Source organism: Ictidomys tridecemlineatus, chromosome 10 (assembly GCF_052094955.1).
Source record: "Ictidomys tridecemlineatus isolate mIctTri1 chromosome 10, mIctTri1.hap1, whole genome shotgun sequence".
NCBI classification, from domain to species: domain Eukaryota; kingdom Metazoa; phylum Chordata; class Mammalia; order Rodentia; family Sciuridae; genus Ictidomys; species Ictidomys tridecemlineatus.
This window is the reverse complement of record NC_135486.1, coordinates 125955901-125977421: the sequence shown is the minus strand read 5'-3', so window position 1 is coordinate 125977421 and position 21521 is coordinate 125955901. Positions and strand designations below refer to the sequence as shown.

Below are 21521 nucleotides of genomic sequence, written 5' to 3'. Positions count from 1 at the left end.
CTGAGGCAGGAGGATCGTGAGTTCAAAGCCAGCCTCAACAACTTAGCGAAGTGCTAAGCAACTCAGTGAGACCCTGTCTCTAAATTAAAAAAAAAAAAAAAAAAAAAAGAACTTCAAGGGACGGAATCCCTCCCACATGCCTGGCAGGGCACTGGGAGCTGCCCTGTGAAGGGGCAGCCTCGGCAGAGAGGGGCAGAGCCCGGGGGCCTTCCTCTGCCTGGGAAGTTCTTCCTGAGTCCACAGCTGAAAGCAGGGAGCCTTGGGGACCAACAATTGTTCAGGAAACACATAAAACCAGACACGTTTGACTTCACTTTAATTAAAAAATAAATAAATTCATGCCGGGGGACTTGTTTCTAAATGAGAAAAGAGGTTGAAAGAAAAAATTCAAAGCCAAATCCTACGGGGGCCTCCTCTCTATCCTGCAGTCACCGGCCATGGCAGGCTGGGGGCTGGGGGCAAGGTGCCCGCCGAGCCTGCGGGGTCCACTCCAGGCCCAAGCTGGTAAGTCCAGTCCTGGGGAGGGGACCCGGCCTGGCTGGAGCCGCGAGGACTGCAAGGTCTGCGGCCGAGGCGGCGAGGGCGGTGGTGGGCGGCGGCGGAGCCCTAGAGGGAGGCCCAGCGGTTCCAGTTGGCCTCCCGGGGGAACACGCGGCCCAGGCGGATGGTGCAGTCCAGCGTGGGCTCGTAGAAGGCCGTGGTGTGCTCGTCGGGCGCCTCCACCTCCTCCACCACGGGCCTGGAGAAGAGCGCGGCGGCCCTGGGCTTCCTCAGCAGGCGCTTGCGGATGCAGCCAAGGGACTCCAGGCCCTGGGGACGAGCAGAAGGAGGTCAGGCCTGGCCCCACCCAAGAGTTTGGCCCTTCAGCCTGTGTGGGGCAGGTCCTCCCTCCGCAGGGGCAGCGGCAGTGGGAGGCCGAGGCCGGGCAGGGGTGGGGCCACCAGCAGACACGCCTCCTGGACAGTGGCACCCACAGCACACCATGGACGGCCCCTCCCCCTGGCCTGTCTGAGCTGGACGGTCCACTAGTTTCACACGGAACTTGGAGCTCCCTCTGGGCGAGGGGCACAAGCAGGGCAGCCATCTGGCCAGTCCAGGCCGCTGCCCTCTGGAGGCAGGGGCTGAGGGCTCCTAGGGAGGGTCCGCAGTGGCCTCAGGGGAGCTGTGGGGGGGCGCAGGAGGGCCAAGGGGGCCTGGGGCAGGGTGGGGCCTGGAGACTGAGGAGGAGCCGCCCGCACCTGCAGCAGCTCGAGCACGGCCACGGGCTGCAGCACGCCCTGGTAGTGCTGCAGCAGACAGCTCTCGGGCGCGCCCGGGCGGCTCATGACGTGGTACAGCACGGCCTCCATCATGCCCTTGCACACGGCGGTGTTCAGGCGGCCGTCCACGCCGCGCCACGGGCGGCCCACGAAGCAGATGTTCTCGCAGTTCCTGAGGGGGGGAGCGAGAGTCAGCCCGGTCACAGGTCACCGATTACAAGGAGATGGTGCCTGCCCAGGTCACGAGATTGGGACTGTCCACCTTTTTTTTTTTTCTTTTTATATGTATTTTCTAGTTCTCGGCGGACACAACATCTTTGTTGGTATGTGGTGCTGGGGATTGAACCCAGGCCGCACGCATGCCAGGCGAGCGCGCTACCGCTTGAGCCACATCCCAGCCCAGGACTGTCTACCTTTTGCTCTCTGGCCTTCCCCTCCCTCTTGCCTAGAGGAGGCCCAGATCTCTGGTCGAGGGGGGACCTGCTGGCTGCAGCATCACTAAGGCCACAATGAGCCCTGGCCTGTGTCACTCCACGCTGGCAGGAGGGACCTGGGTCAGGACTCCCAGCTCCACCAGGCCACCTCCCCTCGGGCTGTCCTCGCCCAGGGCTGCCCAGGACTCTGCAGCCTGCCTTGGAGCAGAGGCCTCTGCCCCCACCCGGGCCCTGAAGGCAACAGGCCAAGAGTGGCCAGGCCTTTCCAGCTGGCCCCTGGCTCTGGAGCCTTGGTGGGGCCGGGGAAGGTGGCGTCTGAGCCCTGGGAGCTGGGACACGGGAACACAGCCCTGCTGCGCCCGGCAAGGTGCCTTTTGGGAGGCCTCTGGGAACCTGGGTGTGGGCTCGGGGCTGCTCTCGGGCCTGAGGTGCAGCCTTCCTGGCCGAGTGTCCCAGGGTGAGGCTGCCTCCTGGCTCAGGGCACAGTGTCCTGGGACAGAAGGTGCAGGTCCCCGAGGCGGGGTTGCCCTGGGCTGGGGGATGGGCCCTGGTTCAGGTGGTCAGCCAAGGGCTGTGTGACCTTGGACAAGGGCAGCACCTTTCTGGGCTCATTTCTTATCTGTAAAGTAGTGACGAGGACACCTGTGGCTGTGAGGAGGCCCCAGGGTCGCTCATGTGGAAGTGCCTGGCTTGTGCTTCTCAAAGAGCGCCGTGGGCATTCTGGAAGGAGGTGGACACAGCACCTCGACGCCTGGCACTTCTGCCCTCACCCTCCTGCCTGTCCAGGTCACCAGAGCCGAAGTCTAGCACCGCAAGCCATGCTCACCACTGACAGCATGCCACCTGCCTGGTTTGTCCCCAAGGACAAACTCTGCCCTGCTGGCCTCCCCCACCCAGGGCCCCGGACAGAACCACTCACGCACCTTTCCCGAGGCGCCTGGGAGAGGCTGCTGGCCGTGGAGGTCTCCGAGAGCCCTGGGGGGAGACGGGGGTGGGGGGAGGGTTAAAGAGCAGGAGCCCATGGCTGCCCCCCCAGGTGCCGTGCCCCAGCAGCCACGGCACTCTGGGGGTGTGCAGTGCACACCAGGAGGGAGGGGGCGAGGCCAGCAGACCCAGCACAAACCCGAGGCCCCAGGGGCGGGGGCAGCAGACACCTCCACCCCCTCAGGAGCCAGCCAGGCCCAGCCAGAGCGCAGCTCAGGCCTCTAGGGAGCAGCCACCCTGGAGCAGGACCCACCCCAGGTTGGACTGTGAAAGGGCGAGGCCGGGGCTGGGGCCAATCAGGCTGGAGGACCGAGGACGGGGCGGGGCCAAGCCGTACCTCTGGGGTCTTCAGAGCCCCCCGGGAGCTGGGCCTGACAGCTCGGCTGCTCTTGGCCTGGGACGCTGGGGCCACCGACACTTTCCTGGTCCTCCTGCCCAGGGCCCCCGGCAGCCGTGTCTTCAGGAGCTGGGGGCAAAGCCAGGGCCTGGCCTTCTGCCCCCTCCTCTGCCCCGGGCCTGGGGCTGGCGGCCAGGCGCATGTCCTGGAGCCTGGGCCTCTTTGCAGGAGACTTCAGGGGACCCTCGGTGTCTGTGTCGCTGCCCTGACTGGCCCAGCGGGCTCGCCTCTTGGTGCCCTGGGGGCTGCAAGAGGGCGCGGCCAGCTCCTCCTGGGCACTGTCCTCGCTGGCGGGTCCCTCTGGGGCTCGGGCCTGATGGTCCTCGTGGGCCTGGGCCTCCTCCTCTGAGTGTCTCAGCCGCACGGAGTGCAGGAGCCAGGGCCCGGCCAAGGCCCTGGCCACCAGGCGGACGGTGTTGCCGCCCACCTCCAGCACCTGGCGCTGCTCCAGGAGGTCCTGGGGAGGGAGCCAGGTGTCTGTGCGGGCGCAGGATGGGCCTGGCGGGCGGGTGTGCTGCCCTGGCTGGAGCGCCAGCTGCGGGGCGGGCAGCCCGTTCCTTGGAGGGGCCCCGGGGCAGAGGCTCCTCATTAAAGCCAAGGCGAGACGGCTGGCGGGCTCTCCCAGGGAATCAGCGCCACGCAGTCCCACAACCTCTCCCACAGAAGCAGCCGTCCCTCCCGTGAAGGGACAAGAGCCCTCTCAGGCCGACACAGCCCGCTCCCGCGTGCTGGCTCCATCCAGGGGGTGCGTGGGGCCGCCAACGCTCTTCTTGTTATATGGAGACCCCACAAGCTCAGGCTGCTGGGCTTCGTGACAGCCCAAGCTTGGACTCAGGGCCCGAGTCAGACCACGTGCGCCTGCGACGGGCAGCGGCCACTCGCCATCGGGGGAGTGCAGGGCACTGGGGGCAGGGAGCCGCCTCACCTTGCCCTTTGACGGTTGTGGGACCTGGCACTTGGGCACTGCCACCAGGGCCTTGGGAGCTGAGTCCCCTCCGGGTCTACGGAGCCCTGGGCACAGCCCCTGCTTCCACTCTGCCCCAGGGAGGCTGGGGCAGCTCTGACCATCCTCTGGGCCTCGCCACCCCTGGAGGCCACAAGGCCTCGCCCCACACCAACACCACAGTGGGGTCCTCACGGCTCCGCTGGCCTCGGCCCATACCCTGCAGCCGACCGAGCACAGGGGACATGCTGGTTCAAGGGGCCCCTCGGCTGTGACATCCTCTGGATTCAAGGGTCACTGGGTCCAGGCAGGTAGGGGAGAGTGTAGCAGGCGGGGAGTGCTGGGGCCACTTGGGCTGGGTTGGGGACACGGCTCCAGGGAGGGCCAGGGCTGCCAGGCTCAGGGGCTCTCACAACTGTCCTGATTTTTGAACGCTGATGACTAATTTCAACTAAAATCAAGAAGCAAAGACACCCGCCCGCTCACCTGGATGTAGTCCGCCAAGGTCCTGGTGCGCAGCCCTGTCGTCCGCTCCAGGGCCGAGTACTGTCTGCTCAGCCTCTCCTTGTCCACCCCAAAGCAGCCGGTGGCGGCCACAGCCTGCTGGAGCTCCAGGGCGGCGGCCAGGTCTTCAGGGCTGTACCCCGACAGCTGCGCCTGGCGGGCGAAGGCCTCCCAGCCGCTGGCGCGCCCCAGGGGCTCGATGAGCCTGGTGAAGGTGTCGGGGAGGCAGGAGGTCCCCACCGTCAGCTCCTCCAGGGAAGCCGCTGTGAAGCCTGAGAGGAGGACCGGGGTCAGCCCGCGGGGAGCCCTGCTCCAGACTGCGCAGGTGGCCCAGCTGGGCCCTGCCCTGCGTCCACCTGCTCCCCAAGGGCTGTGGGGCCACCTTGTGGGGGACATGGAGCCCTGGCTGTCGGACTCCTGATACGTGACCCTGGGCTCCCCAAGACAGTTCCTGGACTGGCCACCCTGGCCACTGGGCCTCTCTTGCTTGAGACTTAACAGCATGCACCCAGGGCTTCGAGGGAGCCGCGACTCTGGCTGCCCTGGGCCGACCCCTGCTGTGCCCTGTGCCCTGCGCCCCTCCGGCAGCCCTTCCAGGACACTCCCCTGGGCTCCCACCAGCCAGACATGGACAGACGAGTTTCCCTTGCTTCCTACAGGAGGCGTCTGCCAAGACCACGGCCTACAGGCCACACTACGTTCAGCCGGTCCAGACCCCAGACCCAGCACTGTGGGTAGTGGCTGACCTCGAAGCCACCTCCCTTGACCAGGTAAAGAGGGTCAGAGGGGAGGGAGGGGAGTGTCAGAGGGGAAGCAAGTGGGGGAGGAGGCCCTCCTCGTGTTCTACATAGCGCAGAAGAGGACACCTGAACCCGAGGGCACGGAGGGCTCAGCTAGCCTCGAGTTTCCGCGATAACAGAACAAAACCCAGAGTGTCAAGGTCGGAAGTGCAGGGGGGGAGGCCGAGCTCCCACTGCAAGGAGTCAGAGGACAGTGCTGGGCAGCGGCACAGGGTGCAGGCCCAGGCGGTGGCCCCTGTCCCTCAGGAGCCGCGTGAGCTCTCCAGGGCGCAGAGCACTGGCCCCAGACCTGCCCCTTGAGGCGGCTGTGAGGAGGGGCCTTCCTGGTCCCCCGGCTGCACATGTCCGCAGACCCGTGCTCCCCGCTGTGGCAGGACACTCACCGCTGGGCGCCAGCCGGGTGCCCGCAGGGGTGCAGCGGAGCCGGAACCTGACCTGGCAGGAGTTGACCACGACGCTGTCGTTGGGGTTGAGGTTGCGGGTGCTGATGAGGCCGGGCGCGCAGTAGCCCCGCATGAGCAGGTACTTGGTGTGGGAGGCCTGGTGGGCCTTCACCTCCACGCCCTGGCGCTTGGCCCCCGAGCCCTCGTCCAAGTCTTCCTCCTCGTCCTCGTCGTCATCCAAGCCCCCATCCTTCCCCAGGCTGGGGACAAGGAAACCTGAGGGCCGGACCCCAACTTCCTCTGCGCCCCCGCCCTGCCCGGGCCTCTGTGGCAGCGCGCTGGGCCTGGGCCTCTCCTGACCCGCCACCCCACCTTCCCTGAAGTCCCAGCTCACACCCCCCCCCATGCTTCCTGTGTCCCTCTGGAGGCACAGCAGAGACCCCTCCCTGGACGTCTGTTCCAGACCCTCCAAGGACACCAGCCTGTCCCCAGGAGCTCCCAGAAGCCCCTGCGGCTCCCTGCTCACTCTGGCAAGGGCCTGGTGCAGGCCAAACACACGGCAGTGAAGCGCAGCCCACGTCTGTCCACACAAAAGGACAGGTGACAGAAGACCACAAAGCCGAGTCCCAAGAACAGGCTCGTCCCCACTGTGGCCGGGGGCACGGCCGGGGCTGCTGCGTCCTTACCTCTTCATGACCTCGCTCTCCACCACGGAGCTGTCCACCACCACGATCTGCTCTGGGATCCTGACGTCCACGGACACCAGGCCCAGGGAAAAGAGGATCAGGGCGGTCACACAGTGTCCCCCAGGGCCGTCCAAAGAAAATGCCACCATGTCACTCGGGGGGTCGCTGCTGTCCTGGTCTTTGAAGGAGAAGTGGTCGGGCTGGTCCCGCTTGCCGGCCGCCCGCAACCTCTCATAGAACTGGAAGGACTCGGAGCAGACGGTGCTGGGGAAGCGCCAGGTGAAGAGCCTGCGAGACCAGAGAGCGGTGAGGCCCGCAGGCCAGGACGGGCCAGAGCCCTGGGCGCGGACCTCCCATAGGAGAGGACACCCCTACAGGGCCACACAGAGGTCAGCCCTTGTCCTCGTCAGGAGCGTGCCTCTCTGTGACCCTGTAGAAACAGCCAGAGGAGACCCGAGGTTCTCCTGCCGCGCTGCCCCCACCTCGGTTCAGATGACCCAGCCTGGGCACGTGGCTCAAGGCCAGCAGCCCTGCTGCACTCTGCTCCCACACCTGCTCCCCATCCCAAGAAGAGGAGCCGAGGGCCACCAGGGTGAGGGCTCAGGAAGAGGCTGGAGCCACAGCAGAGGAAGGGGCAGGAGGACCAAGAGACCATGGCCTTGACCCGTCGTCTGCACACAGGCCGCGGGAGGAGGAGGGGCAGGCAGAGGGCAGCGTGGGCAGGAAGCCAGCTGTGGCCTGTCTGAAGGGACGTCTAGGCATGTGCCAGGAGGCTGGTGGGCACGATGCCTGGTGTGCGGGGTGGCCAGTGGTGCCTGCCACAGCGTGAAGCCACCAAGAGTGTGCCCCTGGGCGGCGCTGCAGTGGGGTCCCGGATGGCCCCATCTGCAGGGTGCCCACTGCTGGGGCCAGGGCAGCAGAGCAGGAGGCCCCGGGGTTCTGAGCCTCGAGGATGAGGACTGAGGTCCGTGCCCAGCTGGGACACTGACCCGTCCCCTCCTGATAAGACAGGAGACAAAGGAACAGCTAAGAGGCCAGGACCCTGACAAGCCCCGGGAGCACTGGCCTGTCCACACGGGGAGAGGGTGGGTGCCAGGCGTGGAGGCCCCCGTGGCGCTGTCCGGAGGGCCGCACCTGTAGTAGGACTGGGACAGCTGGTAGGACATGGGCACGAAGGGCAGCGCCCGGTTCTTCTTGGGGCCGAGCGTGTGGTTGACGCGCCGCCGGTTGACCAGGCTCCGCTTCTGGCACTCCATGAAGGCCCGCACCAGCACCTGCTCCTTGTACTCGCGGTACAGGCGGAAGGTCTGCAAGACAGCGCCGTCAGCAGGGCCCAGCCCGGCCAGCGCCAGGGGCCGGGACCCTGCAGGCGTCCCGTCCAGCCTCGCAGACCAGCATCTGCCCCTCACCCCTGAGTGGAGGAAGGCACCTGGAGAGGAGGGGGCTGCCCCCCCAAGCCTGTTCCTGGGAGTCAAGGTGGCAGCAGTTCTGACGTCACCGTCCCTTAGCCTCTGCCCTGTTCCCCAGTGCCCCCTGTGGTCACCACTTGGATCCGGCCACCACTACCCAAGGCCTTGGAAACACAATGCGAGGACGAATTGGGGCTGCGTGGGACCTGGGACCAGGCACAGGGGTCGTGCCCCCAGCTCCAGCCGGGGCTTGGAGAAGGTTAGCCTCTAGCTAACTGGTTACCCTGCTCTGTGCCACCCGAGTCCCCAGGGCCCGGACCCTCCTCCACAGCAACCAACACGACCCTCTCGTGCTGAAATCAGATCACATGTTCCTTCCCTGCTTGGAAAATCCGAGTGGCCTCCTTCCACAAAGGAGCAACACCCAGTCCCTACCAGAACCCTGAGTGGGACTGTGCCCACTGCTGTGGCCTCTTCTCCTACAGCCCCACCCCTAGGTCCCCCCCCCCCCATCCTCCTGAATTTTCTTGGAAAAGTCAAAGCATTCCCACCTCAGGGCCTTTGCACTTGCTGGACCCAAACCTGAGCACGACTGGCTTTTTAGCGCTCAGGCCTCAGCCCCTCTCGGCCTGCTCCTCTGTTTGCCCTGCCCCCACTCCTTAAGGAATCTGAGGAGTGGGGCTCGGGGACCCAGGTTCCAGGAATTCTCTGGGTGACTCTGAGGTACCCTAAGCTTGGGAGGCCACTGTTCTGACCTCTTCAGAGGGACTTTTAGGAAATGACACCTGTATTTTCTCCACTGTGCCCTCCCACTCCAGTCTGGCTGGGTGTTGATGGGGCGGGCAGGAGCAGTAGAGCTTTAGGTCTACAGACACAAAAGCAAAGAGCCCCACTGGGAATCCACTTATGTGACTGCTGAAGAGGGCAGACCACCAGGCAGCACTGGTGCAGGGAATAGCCCCTGGCAGTCTCTGGTGGCATCCTGGTGTGATGAGCTGTGTGACCGTGGGCATGTGTTCTGACGTCTCTGAACCTCAGGTCTCCACGTTGCTCTAAGAGCCCTGAGCCCACCTGCTTCCCAGGCTCGTGTGGGTTGAACAGACCTGGCCCCTCTCTCTCCTGCTCCCCAGCCACAGGAAGCAGAGTCCTCGGGAGACCACAGCCACCAAGGGGAGCTCTGCCCTCCAAGGACCCGACAACCAACCTGTCTCCACATGCGCATGAGGGGGAAGGTGCCACGGGCTCAGTGACTCTCCCAGTTTGTCGTCACACCTCATTTCTCCTCCCGCCTAATTTTGTTTTAAATATGAGGTTTACAACCTAAACCAGATATTTTAAATATTTAGGGCTTTAGGAGGGTGCTTTAAAGACGGGACAAGGGAACGGGGAGACCTGGTGAGAGGCGGAAAGCCCCCTCCAAGCAGCGCAGCTCAGCTCCGCGATCTGCAGCGGCCAGGGCTGCGGTAACGCCCCATTCCACACGTCTGAAAGGGGCTGGGAGGAGGGAGCCCTGTGACCCGTGTGTGTGACCAGGGCCTTGGCTGCAGGGCTTGGACGTCAAGGGGGGGTCAAACCCCGAGGCCCTGCAGCCGAGGAGAGCGGGGAAGGGCCGGAGCCGGCTGGCCCTGGGCCGGGAAAGTGGGCCCACCTGGAAGGACTGGCAGGACTTCATCTGGCTGTTGGAGAGGGACAGCGTGCTCTGGATCAGGTTCTGCAGCACCAGGAAGTGGATGTCGTCCACGCTGAAAGAGAGGCCACAGGGTGTGAGGGTGCGGCGCTGCTCGGCTGGTGTCCAGTCTTGGGAACGTGACAAGTGCCCACTGTGTGCACCAGGGAGCACGGCCAGCGGCACTCTGTGGGCCTTAGTGACTGTCTGGTTTCAAAGGAAAACTCTCTTCTCGTGGGTTGGGGGGACACAGCCTGGGATGGTTCACAGGACATCAAGGGCTCAGCGCTCAGGGCTTCCTTCCCTCTGATGCTCAGTGAGCCTTTCTCCCCTGGAGAGTAGCTCCTCCTGAGGCGCAGGGCGGGGCCGGACGCAGGGCGGGGCCAGGCGCAGGGCGGGGCCAGGCGCAGGGCCCAGCTGGCTTTCTACAGGATTCTGCTTGGAAAGCGAGTCCAGCCTAGGGCTAGGCCGGCGAGCCTGAGATCAGGGACAGCAAGGATCTTCATCCTCGCGGGCTAAAGAAACTCCGCAGACGCCTCAACACAGCAGGAGCGCAGCACGGCTGGCACAGGAGGCCTGGCCGTGTTCCAACACAGGCCACCAGAACAGGGGGCGCCCTGCGCTGGGCTGCAGGTCACTAACCAAGGTCGCTCTGTGCAGCGACGCTCACCTGTTAAGCTCGTCTTCCTTCCTGATCTGGTCCTTCTCATCGCCGATGGCCAAGACTCGGTACCTGCACAGGCCAGAAGCACAGGACAGTGGGCCAGAAGCACAGGACAGTGGGCCTGGCAAGCGCTGCTGCTCGCGGGGCCACTCACTGCCTGGGATGTCGGACTGACCGTGAGTGAACCCCGCATACACAGTGACACAAGGACACACCATGCCCTGCCCATCCACCAGGCCCGTTTAGAAACGAGACTGAGAGGACGAGACATAACTGTCCGCTCACTAATGGTCACTGAATGGCAGGGGTGCGCTGGGCATGGCTAACACGGGGTGAGCTGGGAGCTCACAGTGACTGGAAAACAAGCAGAAGAGGGGGACAGAGGGGACACCCGGAGTGATCTAAAGAGGCCCCTCTGGGGGCTGGAGCAGAGGGGTGACTGTCCCAGGACTGGAAAGGGAAGGGATGGAGTCCACAAGGGCACCATAGGCCACTGCTGAAGTGAAGTCGTCACCTAGAGCACACAGGGGACCTCAGTTACCAAAACGCACTGCCCATCTCTCTCTGCCTTCAAGAGAGGTGTTCAGGGCCCCCCCCCCCACGCGAACACAGGCGCGCGTGCGCGCGCACACACATGCACACGCACACACGTGCACGCGCACGCACACAGCGATGGGATGTTACTGGGCTTGGTGTGGTCTTCCTGCAGTGTGGACACGTGGCAAAGCATCACACGGAGCACTGTGAATGCCTGCAACTCTTATGCATTGATCAAAAATGACAACAAAAATGTGGGAGAGCGCTGAGTGGACGGCACAATGCAGGGTGCCTGCCCCCGCCCCTTGGAGCTGACGTGGTGTCACTGGACTGTTAACACCAAGCAAATGAGTTACAGAGCTGACTTTTAAAACAGCCATTTGCAAGACATTCCTTTGGTTTCTAGAAAGGTCAGGTAAAATCTCAAATCTACTGCCAAGAAAAAGCACCTCTTCAGAAAAACGTGACCCCCATTTAGTCAAGCAGGAAAAATATGGACCCCCTTTCAATCCTGCCTCAGGATCAAATGCTCAGGGTCAAAGGAGCGTTCAGCTGTTCCAACTGCAACCCACTCTGTCCTCCTGGGGCCCGTGAGCTCCCCTCTGCCATCTTTAACTGTCTTCGTTTAGGACCAGGAGCTGCCCAGAACTCCACTGAAATCACTCGGGGACATAAGTCACACAGAGGTCAACAGGCCACTGAAAAACCTTTAAGTCTGAGCATCAACCATGCCGTCGGGAATTCTAGGGAACAAGTTACTGAAAAAACAAAACAGAATCCAGAAAACGGCTCATGCGTGTCAGTGCATGATGACTACAAATCACTGCCTGACCTGGCACGCGGCGGACACTCCACCTATCACTGCCCAGTAGAGGAAGGAACGAGATCTCCAACTGAGATGCTGAGGGCCAAGGCACCACTGTGCGGCTCCCGGCCAGAAACCTCCCAGAGGGCATCACCTCTGCACAGCAAGAAGCTCCGGAAGGCAGGGCGGGGGCTTTCTGGTGGGTGCTGGGGGAGGGAGTCGCACCTGCACTCTGCTGTGGAAGCAGGTGCAGTTCACAGACCCTCAGGTTCACAGACCCCGCAGGGCTGCTGAGACCCAGGCTTATCCTTCCAGATCCAAGAGGCTGAGCTGGAAGCGCAGGGCCTGGGTCTCAGGCACCTGAGACCGATTCTGGCCCTTCTGCCCGCAGCACTGAGCCCGGATCTCATGGATGAATGCCCGCTCCTGCCAGGCGCCAGGGCTGGGTGCACATAGCTCCTGCAGCACCTGGCTGCAGCCCCCAGGCCACCGCCCCCTTTCCCTCACTTATATTTTGGAGTTTCCTATATAAAACAAGAGAATTCAGCAAAAAGTGCATCTCCTGAGCAGGAAGGCCTGGGGGAGAGGAACGCAGGCGCTCTGCCCTGGGTTCCCGCTACCCGCGAGAGGAGCTCAGGTGGAGGTCGGGGAAGGCCAAACGCACCGGGCAGGCACCGGGCGTCGCAGTCCTACTGACCGCTGGCTTTTGCCGGCAAGCACAAGGCAGACCCAGCCCGAGGGCGCACCTGGCGAACAGCTCCCGCAGCGTGTCCGGGATCTCCAGGCCGGGGTTCCTGAGGGCCGAGCTGAACTTCTCCTGGAGCTTCTCCACAAACTCCCTGAACTCCTTGGCACAAACCTGTGAGGTGGAGAGGACATGCCAACCCCCGTCGGTGAAAGGACATCTGCTGACAACTCCTGCCACTATGCCCATGAAACACGGAGCCTGCAGCCTGCCCCGACTTTCCACGTCCCCAAGTCCACGGTCACCCGTCACCTGAGGAGGCCAGGGCAGGTGAGCAGCGGACACGCCTCTCTTTGCACTAGGAAGCCAAGGCCCTGGTGCCAAGTGGTGTGGGAGGTCCCCGGCCCCAGGGGAGGCTTGGACACAGTCCCCGAGACCCCTGGCAGGCCACGGCAGGCGGGTGCTGCCCCTGCTCCTCCTCCCACACCAGCCGCTGGGCTCCTGCCACACGGCCCCTCTGGGCTGGAGGTGGGGGAGCCAGGCTGCTGGGCCTGATGGGAGGCGGCTCCTCCTCCAGCCCACCCCTAGGCCGCCCAGACAGGCCATTCTAATGGCCTGGGGCTAGGCAGGAAGGACACAGCCGCTCCTCCCTCGTGGCCTCCGCCCTCCTGGCCCACCACTTCCTAGGCTCAGTCCAGAGCTCGGCACCTTTGAAGAGCTGCAGTGCAGAGGCTTTGGGTGGCCTCTCTCTGCCCACACCTTCCCCTGGCGTGTGGACCTGACCAGGTCCGCGTGACAGAACGCCGGCTGCCAGCATCGACCAGGATGCCTGGGCCGCTCGGCCTCGCGCCCCAGTGCCTGCCGCCCTTGGGAGCGGGCTGCTGCACTGTCACGGCCACTGGCTTCTCTGCTGGTCCCACTGTGTGCAGCTCCAGAAGGGGAAGGCTGCGGCTCCCCAAGGCTCCTGGGCACCAGGCCTGGCGCCCCGCAGCAGAGCCCGTGACTAGCTCAAGGACGGAGGTGCAGACTGAGCCCGCGTGAGAAGACACCTCCCCCTCGCCAGCCGCAGCCGCAGCCCCGCACGGCGGCACGTTCCCGGGGAGGCTCTGGGAGCCTGGCTGGGGGACCTCTGAGGAGCCGCCCCAGGCTCCCTACAAGAGGCCCCGGCACAGCAGCACTCAGAGCGCAGGGAGACTCCAGCCACCTTCAGAAGCCATGCTCGGAGCCGAATCAAACAGGTCCTAAGCCCAAGGACAGACAGGAGGGTTCCCAAGGGAGCAGAACGCCACAGCTGACCCCGAGAAGGCCCGCAGCCCGGGGCAGCCAGCACCCAGCACCTGCCTCAGGGAGGCGGGCCCTGCTGCACAGGCCTACCTTAGGGTCCTCATAGTCACATTTCCGACTCATGAAGTCCCCGACGAGCGCTTTATCCTGGTACACCTCGGCCAGGCAGACCCTGCGGGAAGGCAAGGCCAGGTGAGTCTGGGAGGTGCCCCCACGCCTGCCCACCAGCAGGCGGTCTCCACCCGCGGCTCCGCCTGGCCAGCAGCAGGATGACTGGCCCCTGTACCCGCAGGGCGCCCTTGGCTCTGGAAAACAAGTCACTGGGGCGAAGCAAACCTGGCTCAAGCCTGTGGTCACCGCTCCGTCCTCTACTAGGAGACCAAGAACAGGAGCTCCGTCTGGTCCCCACAGGGCTGGGCCAGGAGCAAAGGCGGCCACTACTCCAGCCAGTCTCCTGAGCACGCTGCCCCCAGCCGCCCTTTCCCCTGCAACGTCCCCGAGCTCCCAGGTGAGTGTCATTCTACTTTATGGCTTGGTGATGAAAAGGACGCCCCCACCCCAGGGCAGGGCAGGCGCGCAGGTTCTCGGTACCTGTCCTACCTCACAGGGGAGTGAGGAGTGAGTGCCTGTCCCCAGCACTGTGGCCCTGAGACGGAGAGCAAGCACAGAGCCCCGCTAGTGCTGAAACCCCCGCCCCAAATCCTCACTGCCACCAGGGAAGGACAAGGGCATCAACCGAGGGTCAGGGGTCAGGGAGCCAAGCCTCTGACCTCACTGTGGTCCCGACAGCTCCCACCCGCTCTGTGCCGTGTCCCCTTCGAGGATCAGGCCCCGCGGCAGCTGCTGAGGTGCCCCGGCCCCTCTGTCTTGCCACAGGTGGTCCCAGGCTGCTGTGGGGCCGCGGCCTGGAAGCCTGCTTTCCTCACCTGCTTCGCAAGGGAGCTCTAGCTCCAATAAAGCCCGGCAGGTGCTGGTCCCCAGAGCCACACACGGCCGACAGTGAGGGACGGGGCAGTGCCAACACCGACTCCAACACCGAGGGCCTCCGGGGCCACGTGGCACGCACTGCCTGACCTCCCACCGGGCCCTGAGCAGGCGGGGCGAGGAGCGGGCGAGGAGGGGGCGGGACAGACGCCCAGCGCGGGGCAGGGCGTACTTGTAGTTGAGGTAGGCCTGGGGGTTCCTGACGATGTAGCGAGCTCGGCGGCCGACAGAGTGCGACGTCTTGTCCAAAGACTCTTCAAAGGTTGAGTGTAAGATGTCCCGCACGACCTGCCAGGGGACAAACGGGCCCTTCACCTGCAGAAACACAGAGGCAGGACGGAAGGTCAGCTTCCCCAGGCCACCTGACGGGTCAGGGGCAAGAAGCGGGGCCTGTGCAGAAGTGGACGGCACCGACTGCAGGGTCAATGCCCAGCGGGTTGGGAGGGCATCACGTGCCCTGCCGAGGGCTTCCAGTGCGCTGGTGGACACAGGGGCACGCACTGACTTCCCACCAGGCCCTGAGCAGGTGGGGCGAGAGGGGACGAGGAGGGGCGGGAGGGGGCACGGTTGCCAGCCCTCAGGACACTGCAGAAAGCCACATGCAGGGGGCGGGGGCGGTGGGAGCTCTAGAGGCAGAGCAGAGGGCCGTTCAGAGTAGGGGGCCTAGGAAGGCCCAGGTCTCTGGGCTTCATGGAGCTGGGGTGGGGACCACCCCCGACAACACCTCAGTGCAAGTCACCATGGGGACGGCAGGTGTCTCCCAGCCTCCTCCTTGGAGAAGGGATGGGTAGGAAGGGACAGAGGGACGAAGGTCAGGAGAAGGAACCCCGTGAGTCAGCGGGTGAAGCGCAGCACAGCCCGCGACTCAGCAGCCAGCACCCGTGGCTCCACAGAGCCCTCGCCCGCCGCCTCTTGCCGAGCAGCTTGGCGGACGCCTGTCCACACCCTGCTGCCAACTGACACGGGCAGGGCAGCACCAGGCGGCACGAACGCCCAGAGCAGGTCCAGCAGGTGCTGGGGGACACGGGAGACGGATTCCGGCTCAGGCTGTGGGCCTGAGGAGCGTCAGGGCACAGAGCAGCCACCTGCCAGGCTCAGTGCCACTGGCAGGGAGGAGCAGCGGGGGCTGTGGGGTGGGGGCCAGGCCACAGCCACTGCCCCCAGTCCACGAGAATCTGGTCACAACTGTGACGATTGTGCAGGGGCACCATGCTTGGGCTGTGGCCAGGAAAGCAGGTGAGAAGTGCCGTCTTAGGACAGCCATTCTGGTGACCAAGGGCACCCGACCCAGCAGGGCCCAGGTGGGAAGCAGGTGCAGGGCAGGGAGACGGCCACGACCTTCCCAGGGAGGGTCTGGGGTCACTAAGCGAGCAGAGCTCCAGGCAGCGTGGCTGAGCCGTGTGCGCTGGCACCAGAGACCAGGGTCCTGGGCTGGGCGCGTCCTGGGAGCTCCCGGGAGAGGCGCAGGCGCTGGGGGCAGGACCAGGCAGGGCCAGCGGCAGCTACCTTGGCGTTGAGCACGTTGCTGGCGATGCGGCAGAGCATGAGCAGCCCGTCCTCCTGCATGGACCAGGACACGCGCAGCCGGGTCATCCTGCGCAGGGCGCTCTGGTCGGCCTCGTCGTGGTAGCGCAGCCGCTTGCTTTTCTCTGCTGGGGCCTCTCCTGAAAAATGGGGAGGAGAGGACCTCCAGAGCTGTCCCTCCAGGGCAGGGCCCGCGGAGCAGTCCCCAGACGCTCACTGTGCCTGAGAGCAAGTGACAGGAGACCCAGCTCTCCGACGGCAGCCTCTACCTGGTCATCGGCCACTCTCCAGTGGCTCCCACTGTGACCTCACTTCTTTGGAGGTGCCTCATGCGGACACTCGCAGGCTGCACTGAGGGTGCCTCTGCTGGACAAGCAGGACAGCGACTGCAGCCCTGGGTGCCCTCAGCTGCTGCCGAGGATGAGTATGAACACCTGGCGCAGAGCCTGGTGGGAAGTAGCTGCTCACTAAATGAGCAGTCGACACCTTCCAGCATATGCACTGGGTGCCAAGCAGGCGGGTTTGTGGAGGGATGTTGACAGCAACCCGAGGAGAGGGACACAGTTATCACCGCCATTGTGATGTGCCAAGGGACATGGCATCATCAGGAGCAGGTGTGGGGACTGCATCTCAGCCTTGGTCGGGGGCTCTCCAAGGTCTCGTGGCAGCACCTGGCCTTGGGGACCCACGAGCAGCACCTGGCCAGGCAGACACCACACGCTGCTACACCTGTGCTTCGGTGCCAAAAGAGGTAGAAGGAAAGTCGGGGGAGGAATCTGGATTCCAAGGGCAGCACCCCATATTGTGCCTCGTGATGAACCCCGATCCTTGTGAGCTCACATAGATCTCCCGCAGGTGAGACTGAGGGGACGCTTCATGGGCATAGGCCAGGGTGCCCCCACCAGGATGCCCACACTTGACCCACTCAAGGCAGGTGCCTGTTTCAACACTGTCTGCCCGGAAGGAGCTACGGCAGGCAGGTGGCCCACGTGGGTGACATACTGAAGGAGCTACGGCAGGCAGGTGGCCCGTGTGGGTGACATACTGAAGGAGCTACGGCAGGCAGGTGGCCCGTGTGGGTGACATACTGAAGGAGCTACAGCAGGCAGGTGGCCCGTGTGGGTGACATAAAGAGCAAGGGCTGGCCTCCTCGGCACTAAGCTGGGCTGATGGATCCCACGTGGCCGACGGGAGGGGGCACCTGCAGGCTGGTCAGACCTGAGAGACCCCGCAGGCTCCCTGACTCCTGGCTTCCTCAAGTCCAAAGTCACGACTGACCGTGGCCTGACTCTGACCGTGGCCTGACTCTGACCCTGGCTGATGGGCATCAATGCAGACATCAAAAGAAACAGAGAGAGGAGCGGTCCTTGGCTGGTTTGAGGACCTTGCTGAGAAGCTTTTGCAGTTTAAATGACACTGAACCTGAGCTGTGGGAGTCCCTCAGAGACCTGCAGGAAACAGAGCCCACAGCCTTCGGAGATGCCTGGGAGCAGCGCAGGCCTCTTCCTGCCACACGGCTGGGGATGACTGTGGCAGTCAGCGCTGGCAGCCCGGGGACACGGACACCTGTGCCTGAGGGGCACAGGACTGAGACTCGGACAGCCGCCCACCAGCAGCACAGACCTTTCCTCCTCCTCTTGGTTCTCTTCCCAGGCTCCTTCTTCAGCCGTTTCCGCTTCTGGCTTCGGCCGCCCCTGACCCTGCGGCTTCTGCCCAGCGTGGGCTCACGGTCCACCTCAAACTGCTCCTCCCGGTCGGCACACAGCTCGGTGCCTGTCCGCGCTTCTCCCCAGAGAGCCAACCGGCCACCACCTAGGGATGGTCAGGGGAGAGGAGCCTTAGGGTGAGCGCTACGGAGGCACAGTGGGCCAATCGGGAAGCACCGCGGTCGCCTGGGCCCTGGTGCCACGTCCCTTCCTGGGGTGGACTCTGGGCACACCCACCTGTGGCACCGAGGGGCAGCGGGCGCTTGGACAGGAAGGTCTGCAGCCTCACGGTGAGCCCGTTCTCTGCGTTGATGTTCTCCTGAGAGACGCGGGCGCTGAGTGAGGACTGGGCACTAGCCTCCAGCCACCATCCTGCAGGGTCCCCACATGCTCTGGCACCCAGCCTGCTGCCCCTGCTTTACAAGGGCGCAGCTGTCCAGCAGGGCAAGTCAGAGGCCACTGGGAACACAGGCCACAGGCGTTCAGGGGCCCCGCGACCTCCAGGACCAGCTGGCTGTGTCCCTGGTGACTCTGGCTTTGCCCAGGGGGAGACGGCAGGACGGGGCAGCGTGGGCAGCCTGGCTCCTCCTGGTGCCCACCTTTCTGGCCTTGTTGATGATGTAGCTGGTCCAGATCCAGTTGCGCTTCAGGTGGGCATAGAAGCTGGAGTCGAGCCCCGCGGCCCCCAGCCCGTCTCCGGGGATCAGGCCCTCGTCCACCACCTCCCGGCTGCCCCTGGGGAGGGACAAGGGAAGAGCCCTCCTTGCAACCGGAAGCAGCCCGCGGCCTGTGTGGACTCACTTCTGACCCGAATCCCAGAGGAGCCCAACAGGCCGGAGTCGGCAGGTGGCCGCTTTTCTCCAAAGTTGAAAACCCAGAATTTTATGTGACATTCCCAATTTCGGACTGTTGACAACTGATGGGACTTAAAACAGCTGGTGACCACGCAAAGCACAGCTAGGGTCAAACGCAGCCCGGGCCCCCAGGTCCTGCCTCTGCAGACACGGCCTTCTGCTGAGGCCTGAGCGGGAGGGAGGGGCTGGGCTGCGTGGCCTGGGGTGGGGGCAGTGGTGGGCAGCGGGGCGGGGTGGGGGACGCACGTGGTGTACTCCAGCATGGCGCACTTGCGCTCCAGGTTGTGCCTGTCGATGGCGTTCTCCTGCTCCTTCTGCAGGCTGCCCTCCTTGTCGCCGCCCGCGTCTGGGCTGTTCTTTTGGACGCACGGGCAGCGCACCACACCTGAAAGCCAACGCGAGCTCAGCCCAGCAGGGCTCCTGGCCGAGCTCTGGTAGACACTTGTGAGCGGGCAAGGACTGGCGGCCTGTGGGACCCGCCAGGGGAAGGGTCCACCTGGCCAGGCCTCCAGTGGCCACATAAAGGGAGACAGAAGGCAGAGGGAGAGGCACTGGGTTGGGGAGAGGAGGGAGGGATAGAGGCGGAGGGGGAACGCAGAGAGGGGCAGGCCAGAGCTGCCGTGGCCACAGGTCAGATGCCCGCGATGGCAGACCCTTCCAACCACTCAAGAGATGCCCTGCGGCAGGTGACAAGTTGTCATTATCCCATAATCAAGAAAACCATGTTTCCTGCAGACAATATAAGTCACGAGGAAACCGCTGGCTTGAGTAGGTGAGGGAGGGTCTGGTCCCAGGAGCAAGGTCAAGGACACTCCTGGCAGGTGTCCACATGGAGAACCTGGCTTCCTGGCGTGGCCAGTGGAAACGCCACACACCTGTCAGCTGGACCTGGCCCCGAGACACCCTGTTCTAGCACTGTGGGGTGGACAGTGTCTGGGTGGGCTTAGGAACTGGCCTGTCCCAGGGTGATTCGGGGCAGCACCTGCTTTACAAGGTGACTCTGTCGCCGTCTCCAATGTCCCCGTCCCTGGGCAGAACCTGCGGGAATGTCTTCTGAATGAAGGGGCAGCGACTGCCTCATTGACCACGCAAGGTCCCGCAGCTCTGCTCAGGGACACTAAAGGGACGCGAACCCACTGAGTGTCAGGCCTGAAAGCCTGTGACGTGAGTTACCCGTGGCTCACAAATCTTCATCGAGGGATGAAACCCAGGGGGGCCCGCGGTGGTCAAGGCCCTGCTGTGAGCGCACAGGACAGTGTCAAGGTGACACGCACGGGCTGCTCTGCTGGCTCCGAGTGCCAACAACTGTGGCTCCCGCTTCGCCTAAATCCAGGGTGCTGCTGGCCTCTGGGCCCTGGGGTGAGGCAGAGACTCCTCTCCCAGGTGCAAACCGGACATGGCAAGAAAAGGTCAGAGCAGGTGGAGCAGCTCAGGGAAGGCAGCACAGGGTGAAGGTTCTAGCACCTTCCACAGATGCCCGCATTCGACACGTGTGTGGCTGCCCACCGTGGACAGGCCCTGTTGACCCCTGCAGATATGCCTGAGGGATTTGCAGAATGCGGCCAGGCGGGGGTCTTGGAGAGAAGGTCTAGAAGCAGTGGGGGCTGCTGTGAGGCCAATACAAGTGAAGGGACAGTCCAGGAGACCCTGGGCCAAGCCCAGCACCGCCCACTGACGGACCCCTGCCAGCTCCCCTCCTCAGCCTCTGCAGAGCTGTCCCCTCCTCCTCACACAGACAGGAGGCACAGCCCCTGATGGACCACCCTGCGTCCATCTCACACAGCTGCCAGCATGAGGTACTCCTTGCTCACAGCCACCCCGTGGCTGTCACTGCTCTTCACCAGGTCCCCAGGGTCCCCCTAGTCTGGCTGCCACCCACGACCCCCTCAACATGCCAGTCTCTGCTCTTTTATCCAACATGGACCTCAGGGCTTCGCACGGGCTGTTTCCCTGCCTGGCACCTCCCCAGGCCTGGGCCTGGCTGGTTCAGCCTAATCCTAGGGATGGCGGGTGGACCTGGGAAGGCTATTCCCAAGCACCCCACTAAAATGCGCTGGCACCCACCACACTCTGGGGCTCTCTGTGAACTGTGTCTCCCCTTCACTAGTCACTAGCGTGGTGAGGGCAGGGCAGGCCGTGCTCTCGTCACTGTGTGGCAAGGAGCAGCACGTGACCATGGCAGGTGCTCCACAGGTACTTATTCAGGGAGCACAGGAATGAGGACCAGGTGTGTGCTCGGCTGCGTGGGGCCCAGCAGCCCCTGGCCCAAGGCCCCCCATCCTGCTTTCTCAGGGAGCCCCAGGGACTCTGCTGCCTTGGGAGCAGCCTGGAAACCTGGAGGCTGTGAGAACCTGCAGCCTCCTCTAGCTCGCAGCCTCGCAGGACAGGGGAGGCGGGTGTACCTAGCGGGGTGTTGAGGCAGACGCACTGCAGGTCGAACCAGTAGTTCTCCACGTCCTGCATGGAGTTCAGGACGTAGAGCCGCCTCTCGAAGGGCCGGGTGCTGTGGGCCAGGTTGTAATGGGGGTCGCAGATGGTGGTGTCGATGATGACCGCGTTCTTCTTCAGGAACACGAAGACCTGCAGGAGACCCCGTGGGGAGAAGCACACTGCGGGTCAGCACTGGGGCAGCCCGCAAGGGGCACCGCCGTCGCTTGGGCTTGGAGACGTTACCTGGTCTTTGTCCTGAAACTTCTCCGTGGGACCGAACTGCAGCAGCCCCATGTAGCACAGCCGCTGCAGGTTCTCGATCACGGAGAAGATGTAGCGCCTGGACACACACAGGCACCTGCTCCCAGCCGCTCCCCATGGGCAGCAGGGTCTGGCTTCCACCTGGGCCCCTGGAGGACCGGCCTCTGGCCTGGCCGGCACTGGGCCACCCCAGCCTTCCCAAACCCCACCAGGCAACGGAGGCTGGACCCTGCACTCGGGTTTGATCTGGAAAGTCAACGTAACAAAAGGAGAACCACCCCAATCCACACTGCCCGCTGCAAGCCTCAGCGGGTGCTGCCTG

General features: G+C 64.2%; 1 protein-coding gene across 2 annotated transcripts in view; it reads right to left on the bottom strand.

The window, feature by feature from the left end:
• Positions 1–299: 299 nt before the first annotated feature.
• The window catches only part of Gtf3c1 (general transcription factor IIIC subunit 1), a 65381-nt gene continuing 44159 nt past the window's right edge, over positions 300–21521 (bottom strand). For both annotated transcript variants that reach the window (XM_013357940.4, XM_021725471.3), the window contains exons 18-37: positions 21182–21278; positions 20911–21088; positions 18755–18893; positions 18254–18389; positions 17892–17973; positions 17572–17760; positions 15931–16088; positions 14597–14739; positions 13531–13612; positions 12218–12330; positions 10136–10198; positions 9448–9541; positions 7525–7697; positions 6391–6678; positions 5705–5964; positions 4504–4793; positions 3015–3531; positions 2617–2668; positions 1239–1431; positions 300–810 (exon numbers count right to left, since the gene is read on the bottom strand). In XM_013357940.4, the coding sequence (XP_013213394.4) occupies positions 607–810; positions 1239–1431; positions 2617–2668; positions 3015–3531; positions 4504–4793; positions 5705–5964; positions 6391–6678; positions 7525–7697; positions 9448–9541; positions 10136–10198; positions 12218–12330; positions 13531–13612; positions 14597–14739; positions 15931–16088; positions 17572–17760; positions 17892–17973; positions 18254–18389; positions 18755–18893; positions 20911–21088; positions 21182–21278 (3451 nt within the window). In that variant the 3' untranslated portion in view covers positions 300–606. The remainder of the gene's footprint in view (positions 811–1238; positions 1432–2616; positions 2669–3014; positions 3532–4503; positions 4794–5704; positions 5965–6390; positions 6679–7524; positions 7698–9447; positions 9542–10135; positions 10199–12217; positions 12331–13530; positions 13613–14596; positions 14740–15930; positions 16089–17571; positions 17761–17891; positions 17974–18253; positions 18390–18754; positions 18894–20910; positions 21089–21181; positions 21279–21521) is intronic.